General features: G+C 35.8%; 1 protein-coding gene across 1 annotated transcript in view; it reads right to left on the bottom strand.

Moving 5' to 3' along the window:
* Positions 1–13,138, bottom strand: part of LOC136840013 (uncharacterized) — a 96,083-nt gene extending 82,945 nt beyond the window's left edge. The window contains exon 1 of the mRNA XM_067106296.1: positions 10,595–13,138. Coding sequence (XP_066962397.1) covers positions 10,595–12,365 — 1,771 coding nt within the window. The 5' untranslated portion in view covers positions 12,366–13,138. The remainder of the gene's footprint in view (positions 1–10,594) is intronic.

Raw genomic sequence — 13,138 nt, 5'->3', positions numbered from 1 at the left:
AAGTTGTTACTTTTAGGACCACAGGGTTGTCACTTTGAAGACCACAATGTTGTTGCCTGTAAGACCACAAAGTTGCCACTTTAGGACTACAGAGTTTTCACTTTCTAAAACCACAAAGTCGTCACTTCCAAGACCACAAAATTGTAAGGAATCAACTCATTATAGTCCCATGTTTCAGGAAACCTAAATATAAAGTTTCGGCAATGACAAATGACCCAGACACACTGTAAGGAATCATATTTCGTCTCTCCGATTAAGGAAAATTTTGAAATCTCTTTCATCGACAACAAGAAGTGAACATTCCTACAAAAACACAACTCGTTAATTATTATTATTGACAGCTTTCAAGCGTCTCAAATTATCTAGATGATTTTATTGCGAGTAATCAATTGTTTTCTTATAGTAACAAGTAAAAAATGCGCCGAAGTTTCTTCGGCGCAATCGAGTTTTCTGTACAGCGTATATTCAAAGCCACCGAAAACAGATCTATCTTTCGGTGGTCTCGGTATAATGCTGTATGAGCCGCGACCCATGAAACTTTAACCACGGCCCGTTGGTGGCCTATCCTATATCGTTGCCAGAAGCAGGATTGTGGCTAACTTTAACCTTAAATAAAATAAAAACTACTGAGGTTAGAGGGCAGCAATTTGGTATGTTTGATGATTGGAGGGTGAATGATCAACATACCCATTTGCAGCCCTCTATCCTCAGAAGTTTTTAAGAAGAAAAAGTGCAGACGGAAAAAAGTGCGGACAGAATAAAGTGCGAACGGACAGACAAAGCCGGCACAATAGTTCTTTTACAGAAAACTAAAAATCTAGGAATAGGTTCTATACTTACAAAATAATTGTGTTTGAATATTACTGTGATATCCGATTCCTCACAGCAGCTAAATGTTGAACATAACTCCCTCATTTTTAAGATTGACTTTATGTACTTTTTTTTCTTGTCTAACACAACTAAACTTCAGTCTCCCCGGAGTAAGAGCCCGTGCTGGCATGAGGCCAGCTTAATCTAAGGCAGAAAGAGTTGAACTTCGGACGCTCGAAAGACAAATTAAATTGAAGAATTACTTTATATGCTTTTTTCATTATCTAGCACAACTAAACTTCAGTTCCCCCGGAGCAAGAGCCCGTGCTGGTATAAGGCCGGCTTAATCTAAGGCAGAAAGAGTTGAACTTCGGACACTCGGAACGCAGATTACAGTTATAACGTCAGCTTTTTTGGTGTTACTGTTTATAAAAATACGACAAATTTACATAATTTATTTTAATTAGCAATGATGAATATTTAAAATAGAGGAGGAGTTCTTAGCTGTTCAATGAAATGAGGTTTGAATTTTAATTTTCTTAATTTACGGACTAGTCTCAGAATTCACCGAATTGCATATAAACGAAAGAAATTGAATCAGACACATGTATTTCTTTAATGAACGTCATTATTCTCTGAATCTAACACTCTTCCTCGAGATTCCTCCTTTCTTAGTAAATGCAGAAGAATAAAATAATGAAGTAAAAAAAAAATTACCGAAAATATCTTAGTGGTTTTGATAATAACCGACAAGAAATTCCTTTAAGTCATTAACTCGAGCAAAAGGTTAGGTCATAATACGGCGCCGCTTCTTGTCTTTTGTCACTAATATAAGTCAAATATGTCTTGACAGATTCTCAAGGAACTTTTGACAAAAGATCTGTCATTTATCAAGAATAAGTCCTTAAATTTTGGTGGGAATCCGCCCAAGGATTTATCGAGACTAAGAGTTTTTATTACAGTGTTTTTTTTTCTCGGCGACCAACATTCGGCGGAAGGAAATTGCTCGATGATTCGTGGTAGAAGTACCTCCAGGTGCACTCCAGTTCTCTCTCTCTCTCTTTCTCTCACATCTCTCTCTCTCTCTCTTTTTCTTTTTCTCTGGATGTCTCTCTCTCTTTCTGAGCTCTGAGCAGCATGAGAGAGAGAGAGAGAGAGAGAGAGAGAGAGAGAGAGAGAGAGAGAGAGAGAGAGAATCTCTGATGCCCCAATACTTTTGTCTTGCCGTGAGGACAAAATTAATAATTTTGAGATTATTGCCTGATATTTCTAAAACCATAGAGAGAGAGAGAGAGAGAGAGAGAGAGAGAGAGAGAGAAAATCACTGATGCCCTAATACTCTTGTCTTGCCGTCAGGACAAAATTAATAATTTTGAGATTATTGCCTGATATTTCTAAAACCATAGAAAGAGAGAGAGAGAGAGAGAGAGAGAGAGAGAGAGAGAGAGAGAGAGAGAGAGAGAGAGAGAGAGAGAGAGAGAACTAAACTAACAATTTATTCGAAATCATTACCTGATATTTCTAAATCCATAGAGAATTTAAAGAAAAAAGATATAATTTGTAATTATAAAAGTATAATTACAAAATCCTAATTATATAACTTGTAATTATGCACTGATATTTTTCTAAGCCTGTAATTCATATCAAATAAACGCCTATTCTTTGGAAGCCTGAATTTCAAGTCAGTGGCCCCTGTGGTGGGCTTGTTCCATATTGAATAGGGGTTTATCTCTCGAATAATAATAATAATAATAATAATAATAATAATAATAATAATAATAATAATAATAATAAAGATTAGATAATAATAATAATTTGGCAATTACATCCTAATATTTCTCTAAGCCTAAGGACTAACAAGAACCATGTTTGCAACTATGCCCAAACACTTCGGCAAGGGGGTGTGTAGGGGATGGGAGACAGGAGCCGGGGACGAGGACGGGGGTGGGGGGAGGTTGCATTTAATGAACAAACTATTTCAAACAGTCAAGTGTCTCTTGTTAAATTTGTGATACCGAATCAACCTGATTCTTTCGAAAATGAATAAGTAAATAAGTGAATGCATAAATTTCTGGATATCAAAATAGATAATCTTTTGGTTATGAAGATAAATCTTTTATATGCCAGGAGAAATATATATCGTTTCTCTTTTTTTTTTTATATCGGTGCAGGGAATGTGGCTGCAAGCCTCATGCCCTGATTATTTGGTATTTTTATATCGGTGCAGGGAATCGGGTTGCAAGCCTCACGCCCTCATTATTTGACGACTTTCAAACCATGCAGATTAGCAGAAATGGCATTATTTTTCTTTTCCGGAGTATGTGAATATGAATTATGTTTATTAATTCATATATAAGCACAGTATTGTCTTCATAGCTGTTTAATTTTATGTACTTTTAATTAATTAATGTTTAGGATACCGTTATACAGTGTTATGTTACTTTATTCTTCTTCTTCTTCTTCTTCTTCTTCTTCTTCTTCTTCTTCTTCTTCTTCTTCTTCTTCTTCTTATTATTATTATTATTATTATTATTATTATTATTATTATTATTATTATTATTATTATTATTATTATTGTAGAATATACTGTTAAACGACATTATGTTACTTTTATTATTATTATTATTATTATTATTATTATTATTATTATTATTATTATTATTATAGAATATACTGTTAAACCACATTGTTATTATTATTATTATTATTATTATTATTATTATTATTATTATTATTATTATTATTATTATAGAATACTGTTAAGCCATACTAAGTTATTCTAATTTTATGATTATTATTATTATTATTATTATTATTATTATTATTATTATTATTATTATTATTATTTTTCTTATTTTGACAGAATCGTCAAATGATCGCGTTCGATTTGTCACGAATATATCTTCTTTGTTGACATACCAGCACCTTCATCGGAAATTGGTCAGAGATGACATATAGAGGACTATCTCCCTAGCATTTCCTTTTTGGGGAAGGAAAAGCGTGTCGGGAAGAACGGTCCAGTTATTGAAGCGTTATTGAAGCAACTGCTAAACGCTTAAAGCGTTATGCAGTGTTTGTAGGAATGATGGATGTATGTGAGTATATATATATATATATATATATATATATATATATATATATATATATATATATATATATATATATATATATATATATATATATATGTAATTTCTAATATGATAAGTAGTTATTGCAATAGTATATTGTAGGTCTTACGCAATTATTTTATATTTTTTTTTTGTAATTTATATTTACATGAAATGCATCATATTTTCTCTCGGTTAAGGGATTGTTCTGAAAGTTATAATGATTGTAGATAAAAAAGGTTGTATGTTAATGTAAGATTATTGTTGTGAGACTATATATATATATATATATATATATATATATATATATATATATATATATATATATATATATATATATATATATATAGATTATACGACAGTAATCTTACAATAATCTTAAAATGCTGTACAACCTTTTATCTACAATCATTATAAATTTCAGAACAATCCCTTGAACTGAGGGAAAATATGATGCATTTCATGTTAATATAAATTACAAAAAAAAAAATAATTGCATACCACCTACAACATACTATTGCAATAACTACTTATCATATTAGAAATTACACTTTACAAACTCGTGTATAAAACAAACATTCACGAAGCTTTAGAACTGTGTTTGTCCCAGAGTACTGAATGTTAAGAAATTTGCATCCAGTCTTAAAATCTTACATTAACAATAAAACTTTTTTATCTACAATCATTATAACTTATTATCAACAATGGTGATTACACCGATTGAAAATGATGATGATGATAATAATAAAATTAAAAAAAAAAAAATAATAATAATAATAAAGTACAACATAATATTGTCTAAGTGTTCTTATCATATTAAAATTACACAACAAACTGTTATAAAACAAACATTATTAAAGATTTAGAACTGTGTTTGTTCCATTAGTACAGAAATGTTAACAAATTAGCAACCAGTCATAAAGTCGTGTTTATTAATAAAACTTGCTTATTGAATTATAAGAATTATTATCAGTAGTAATGGTCTTTCTTCACTATTGATATGAGGATATAATAATAATAATAATAATATTCAATGGTATTCTTGTTAATTTTATAAAAAAAGTTAAAAGGTTAACTTTAACCTGGCCTGGGTTATTGTCTAACAGTTTCTGTAATGAAATAATAATAATAATAATAATAATAATAATTTTTATAAAATAACAATAATAATAATAATAATAAAGTAACTTAATATTGTCTAACAGTATTCTGTAATAATAACTAACTACTAATAATAATAATAATAATAATAATAATAATAATAATAATAATAATAATAATAAAGTAACTTAATATTGTCTAACAGTATTCTGTAATAATAATAATAATAATAATAATAATAATAATAATAATAATAATAATAATGTAACTTAATATTGTTTAACAGTATTCTGTGATAATAATAATAATAATAATAATAATAATAATAATAATAATAATAATAATAATAATAATAATAATAATAACTTAATATTGTCTAACAGTATTCTGTAATAATAATAATTAATAATAATAATAATAATAATAATAATAATAATAATAATAATAATAATAATAATAATGTAACAATATTGTTTAACAGTATTCTGTGATAATAATAATAATAATAATAATAATAATAATAATAATAATAATAATAATAATGATAACTTAATATGTCTAACAGTGTTCTGTAATAATAATAATAATAATAATAATAATAATAATAATAATAATAATAATAATAATAATAATAATAATGAAGTAACCTAATTTTGTCTAACAGTATTCTGTAACAACAATAATAACAACAACATCAACAACAATAATCAATAATAATAATAATAATAATAATAATAATAATAATAATAATTTTAATATTCTATAATAATAATAATAATAATAAGGGAAACATAATATGGTGTAACAGTATTCTATAATAATAATAATAATAATAATAATAATGGTGTAACAGTATTCTATAATAATAATAATAATAATAATAATAATAATAATAATAATAATAATAATAATAATAATAATAATAATAATAATAATAATAATAATAATAATAATAATAATAATAATAATAATAAAGCAACACAACATTGTATAACGGTATTCTAAACAACAAGTAACTAAATGTACATAAAACTAAACAATTCTGAACAAGTCAGAACCCAGTGATGACAATTTCCTAGTGTTTAAATGCGTTCAGATTGCGCAATCATGCTTCTAAGGAAATTCAAATTGTTTTAGTTTTTGTTTATTTTTTTTACGTTATGTCCTGATTCCCACATTTCATTTATATTTACTAAAATACTTATTGATGTTTGTAGTTTTTTTTTTTTTTTTGAATAATTGATACTGTTATACCAGACTATATTTTGGTTCTGCGAAGGAAATTAGTATAATTAAGAATGTATGAAAAAGTTGTGTATGTATAGCTTGCTTTCATTGATCTACACACAGGCATACGTACATACACACATATATGCATATATATATGTATACACACACATATATGTATACATATATAATATGTCATGGGTAGCATGTACTCAGTAATTGTGAAGTCAAAAAAATTGTGTTATTGTTGGAAATAATTTCCATATTTTTCTTACAAAATATAGACAACAAATAAAAGAAAATATAATCTACAACAAATAATAATAATAATAATAATAATAATAATAATAATATAATAATAATAATAATAATAATAATTAATAGTATTATCATTATTATTACTATCATTATTATTACAATAAGACAGAATACAAACTACCATTCTTCTTCCCAAAATTATTATTATTATTATTATTATTATTATTATTATTAGTATTATTATTATTATTATTATTAATTGTTTATAATAATAATAATAATAATAATAATAATAATAATAATAATAATAATTATTATTATTATTATTATTATTATTATTATTATTATTATTATTATTATTATTATTATTATTATTTCAAACTTATGAAATATTACAATTACAGAATATTGCTTTAAATATTCCCAGTTATCACTAACAGCAAATATGAAATATAGAAGTAATTAGGTTCTGTATTACAGCAAGAGTGTATTTTTCCTTTTAGAGTATTGATTACAATAATGATACACAGTGACATTATTATCCATGGTGCATCATTATAACGTGACCGGAAACAATACGTAAAAAGCCACAATAACGTGTATGAGCAATTATATTTTTCGAAAATACAAAAAACAAAAAATAAAAAATACAAATTTTTTTTAATACCTTTTTTTGGGTTTTTTTAAAAATACAATCGCTCATATACATTATTATGGCATTTTTCCTCATTAGTGACATTATTGTCATAAATAATATCATTATTGTTGATGTTAAATATTAAATACCCCTTTTTCAAGCGTTTTGATATGATATTATTGTTTTTGTGGAATGAAAAATATAACTTTAAAGCAGTTTGTAAATTTTTCAGAATAGACAGTTGTGGTATCAGAGCTTTCAGAGGTACAAGAAATAATAATAATAATAATAATAATAATAATAATAATAATAATAATGGTTCACCTATAAAACGAGCCATTAATAATGAGAATAATACAGTTATACTTTTTCAATATTATTGTCAAATAATGATAATAATAATAATAAAAGAATAATAACGATAATAATAATAATAATAATAATAATAATAATAATAATAATAATAATAATAATAATTATATTATCATTATCATCATCGATTTTTTCCTATTATTATTATTATTATTATTATTATTATTATTATTATTATTATTATTATTATTATTATTATTATGCCTACGAGAATTTTAACAGCAGCAATAATATATCTCATGGGTCATTTACAATATCCAAACGCCTTTTCATTAATTGATGCAAAAAAAAAAAAAAAATACTTTAAAACTATTTTTTGGTGCTAAATAAATTAATATATATCGCTTAGCTAATGCCAATAATAATTTCAAATTATCCCCATCCATTAAAAAATTTCGAACAAAGTTAAAAATAAAAACATATAACTGGAATTTTGATAATACAATTATCGGTATGTTATTGATTTGAAAGTTCGAAGTTCTGGAATTTTGTACTGCACATACACGCATACACATACAAACACAATCGCATACATGTATATATATATGTATATACAATATGTATATATATATATATATACATATATATATATATACATACATTAAAAATATACGTATGATTAGACACAGGCTAACCACCAATAACAGCAATTGCATATTAGAAATCGGCTTATATTTTTTTATCGGCATCGCGTTCGGGCCGACCCGATCGACCTACAGTATACCCGACCGACGCCCGACACGTCGGCTGCTTTTACTTTTTCTGCCGAAACGGAGAGGCAGTAAAACCTAGAACTTTCTTTTGAACAATTTTGATGGGCCGCTGCAAGTGTCAGTCAATCAGTCAATCAGTCAGTCAGTCAGTGGGTCAATCATTTCGTCAGTCTTTGAGTCAATTAGAAAGTCAGCCTTTGAGTCAATCAGAAAATCAGTCTTTGAGTCAGTTACAAAGTCAGTCTTTGAGTCAATCAGAAAATCAGTCTTTGAGTCGATCATTAAGTCAGTCTTTGAGTCAGTTAGAAAATCAGTCTTTGGGTCAATTAGAAAGCCAGTCTTTGAGTCAATCAGTCTCTGAATCAATCATTAAGTCAGTCTTTGAGTCAATCAGAAAATCAGTCTGAATCAATCGTTGAGTCAGTCCGAATCAATCATTAAGTCAGTCTTTGAATCAATCATTATGTCAGTCAGTGAGTCAATCAGAAAATCAGTCAGTGAGTCAATCACAAAATCAGTCTTTGAGTCAATCATTAAATCAGTCTGTGAGTCAATCAGAAAATCAGTCAGTGAGTCAATCATTAAGTCAGTCTTTGAGTATATCAGAAAATCAGTCAGTGAGTCAATCAGATTCAGTCATTGATTCAGTCATTAAGTCAGTCAGTCACTGAGTCAGTCAGTGAGTGAGTCAGTGAGTCAATCAGTCAATCAACCAGTCAGTCAGTCAATGAGTCAGTCAGCCAATCAATCTGCCAATCAGTGAGTGAGTGAATCAGTCAATTAGGCAGTCAGTCAGTCAATCAGTCAGTGAGTCAGCCAATCAGTAAATCAGTCCGCTAAGAAATTGCAGGTAACAGAAGGTCATGATGGCTCTTGAGGAAAGCCTGGCGGAGGCGGAGGAGGAGGAGGAGGAGGAGGAGGAGGAGGAGGAGGAAGAGGCGGAGGCGCCCTTACGGTGCCCCACCATGACCTTTCGGGGGCCCCTCGCTCGCTTATAGAATTCGGTTCCCGTTCCTGGAACCGTATTATTTGACGGATGCGTTATTCACCTCGCCTCTGTGCTGTCTCCCTCTCTCCTGTCTTCTGCTGCGTCTTTCTGTCTTCTGCTGTCTTCTGCTGTCTGCTGCTGTCGGACAGAAAGGCTCTTCTTCTTTTGTAGTTTGTAATTGGCTGGATTACAGTGACTAATTACCATCTAACTAACGACTATCTAATTACGTGGTTTGGTAGTTTTGTCTCCTCCTGGGAAGAATGATTACCGTCTCATGAGAGATATAACAAGAGATCTTGCTGTAATTTCGCCGTGCTTGTACGGATGGTCATGCATGCAAGCATGCACACACACACGCACGCACACACGCATATATATATATATATATATATATATATTTATATATTATAAATTTTATACCTGCCTATGTATAGTGACAGATAAAAAACGAAAGACGGAGAGAAAGAGAGAGAGAGAGTGAGAGAGGGAGAGAGAGAGAGAGGCCATTAAGTACTCCATTGAAAACTCCCTTCATCTCTCCATCTCTCTCTCTCTCTCTCTTTCTCTCTCTCTCTCTCTCTCTCTCTCTCTCTCTCTGTTCCTTCTGCTGCAGCCTGCGAGGAACGATTCTCAGAAGGCGGACCAACGGTTTCAAAGATCGACCACACCATATCCGCTGGTGCATGCAGGAAGTACCTAACCCCCTTTTTCCACATTATGAGACGAACTTCTTCTTCTTCTTCTTCTGCTTTTTTTTTTTTTTTTTTTTTTTGCGCGCGATGCATAAGGCCACACTCCAAATTCATACGGAGAAATGATAAGCTGTCGCGATAAGATCGAAATCTGACGGGCGGCGACCTACTTCTTCAGAATCAGGGAAACTGCTGTGGGCGGGGCCTCTACCAGAAGCAGCTAGCAGAAGCAGGCTTCTCCATCTTAGATAAGTAAAAAAAAGAAAACAAAAAAACGGCTCCGTAACTCGCTACTTTACTACACATACACGCACATGAATACACACACACACACACATACACATACACTCACACGCACATTAACTCAGTGGCTTGGTAGAAGAAAAAAAAAATTGCATACACACACGCATGCACAAGCAACACTAAAGCACATTTCACTTTTGAGGAAAGTTCCCCCTCCTCCTCCTCCTCCTCCTCCTCCTCCTCCTCCTCCTCCTCCTCCTCCTCCCATGACATCATTCATTTTTAAACTTTTGCGAACGTTTAAGCGCTGGACGTCGGCGGGGAGAAAAAAAAATGAGGTTTGAATGGCGCGTTGCAATTACGTTAAAGGAAAACAAACTGCGCGCGCAGCGCTTCGCAAGAAGAAGAAGAAGCATCTAGCAGTTCAAAATCGAGTGACTCACCTGGCGGGACGCAGACTCTGCTCGCTTCTTCTTCTTCTTCTTCTTCTGCTTCTGCATCGTCGGCGCTAGCGTCATCCCCTCCTCCTCCTCTTCCTCCTCCTCCTCCTCCTCCTCCGCCGTCATCTCGAGAGGTCTCGTGAGGAGGCGATGACTCCTGACGCTGCTGCTGCTGCAGCAGTAGTAGCTCCGACGGCCCTCTGGGGCTGGGGAACGACGTGTGGGACTTTCCTTTCGGGGGGGAACTTCGCTCCCCGGATTCTAATGGCCGCCCTGATCCCGCCGCACTGTCCATAGGATACTCTATCCCCACCTCACTGTGTGTGAAGCACGATTGCTCCAACGACCATCTCTTCCACTCACCACGCCCCCACCGCGCTGCTCTCCCTTCATCGCCCTTTTCTAACGGGTATTGGTCCCCTTCCTCCTCCGCCACCGCCGCCGCTACCTCCTCCTCCTCCTCCTCCTCCTCTCGTCTCTCCTGCTGCTGGAGGAGGTGGAGTCGAGGATTCTGCTGGCGCTGCCAGCGCCTGCGTCTCAGGGCGCGGCTTTCGTCTGCGGCAGGGAAGGACGCTCCCGCAGGGGCGGTGCCCGTGAGAGGCGACCGAGGCAGGAGCAGGTCCGACCTCTGCTGAGTAGGGCTCAGGGCTCCGATGGTGATCGTCGCCGCGGCTCCCGAAGAAGAAGTGCTGAGCGGCGAGCGCGAGGCGGAACGGCGACGGCGACTCTGGAGGGGGACTGTCGTGGCCCCTTCGACCTGAGCCACTTCCTGGCTGGCGGGGCTGAGAGTTTCAGGTACTACGGGCGAGAGGACGGGCGGCTGCGAGGGCCAGACGATGGTGCTGGCGTCCCTCGGCTGGGGAGGAACCCAGGAGCAGGTGACGGCCTGGTTCGGGATGGAGAGGTCGGAGCACACTTGCTGCAGGTGCTCCCTGCTCCAACACTCTAGCCCGACCGTCGCACCGCCGATGCTCGACCAATCGGCGGCGACCTCTGCCGCCGACGGGTCTGAGGGAACAGGAACAGCAGCAGGAGGGGGCGGCAGCTGGAAGAGCGGCGAAGCTTGCTGGGGGGCGTCCGAAACCTGAGTGACGGGGTAGACGAAATCTTGGAAGGCCTGGGTGTACTCGGGCGGCGCCTGGTAGGTCTGTGCCGACGCCAGACACAGGTCCCCCAGGGTGACGTTGACGGTGTGGAGGGCCTCGGTGTGGGGGACGAGGACGGGGGGGGGAGGGTCGATGTGGGACGTCTCGGGCGTGCGGGTGGGTCTGGGCGACGGGGTGGCGATCCCGGGGGAACTGTACAGACTCAGGGACTGCTGGGGAACATTGGCGGTGTCAGGTGACACCACCCCTTCCCACGCCCCGGGGTCCACCAGAGACCCCGAGTGGTAGAACTCGGCCGCCGCCGCCGCCAGCGCCGACTTCTCCGACTCCTGGAGTGCGAGGGGCGGCGGCGGCAGGAGAAGAGGAGGATTCTCCTCCGAAGTCGTGCTCGGAGGGTGGTGGAGTGAGAGTGAGGTGAAAGCATCGTGGTGGTGCTGTGTGGTCTGAATGCAGAACTCCTGAGGCGGGGCGCTGGTGTATGTGAGGTGAGGGAGGAATTGCGGGGAGGAGGAGGAGGAGGAGGAGGAAGAGGAAGAGGAGAAGGAGAAGGAGGTGGTAGAGGGAGGAGGCGGGTCGTCCATGGGGGCGTCGGGGGCGTCATCCATGATCAGCTGTGAGGTCACCGAGAATGATAAGTCAGCCAGAGTAGTGGCGACTGCGACGGTCATCCTGATATCCGTGGGAGGGAAGCGCGACTGTTTGCTGGACAGGGGGGGTCCTCCTCCGGCGGTCTCACTCGCCGTCTGCCTCAGGTAGGACAAAGACGATAATAGCAGTAGCACGTGTTGGCTTCTGAGTGCACGTGCACCGAGCGCTGCCGCCCACGCATCGGACGGGGGAGCCGGGCGGGCGAGGTGGCGGCAAAGGTAAGGCAGGTGAAGATGGGCGCTCGGGATGAGAGGTTCGACGCGCGCCCACTTGATTCACTTTGTCTAAGTCGAGTCTCCCCGGTAGGTCGAGTGACAGGTGATGACGATGATGATATTCCTCGATGATAATATTCCTCTTGTCGAGAACACTGGCAGTGATTTCAGACAATAACAACAAGTCTCGATCTCTCCTATTTAATTTTCAGATCACTTTCGACTTCCACTATTCAGATCATACAAAAGAAAAAAAAATGTTTAATATCGAATTTCAAACTTTTTATACGAATATTAGCGACAATAAAAACAATTTCAATTTCAGAGACCAATTCACAGAACTGATATTTCGATCACTTTTTCTTCTTTCTCTTATCTTCAAGATAATCTCAACTGCCGAGAGAGAGAGAGAAAAGAGAGAGAGAGAGAGTGTGAGAGAGAGATAGAGAGTGGTCAGGTCAAGATAACCGCGGGATATACAAATCGCCGAGTGAGGAGGGACAATCAATGAGGAAAATCAACTTGTACGAATCTCGTCGACCTGACTGACTGACGGGCGCGAGTCCTCCGAACGCAAT

Source organism: Macrobrachium rosenbergii, chromosome 7, assembly GCF_040412425.1.
Source record: "Macrobrachium rosenbergii isolate ZJJX-2024 chromosome 7, ASM4041242v1, whole genome shotgun sequence".
NCBI lineage: Eukaryota > Metazoa > Arthropoda > Malacostraca > Decapoda > Palaemonidae > Macrobrachium > Macrobrachium rosenbergii.
Note: the sequence above shows the minus strand (reverse complement) of the source record. Positions and strands in the feature narration are given on the sequence as shown.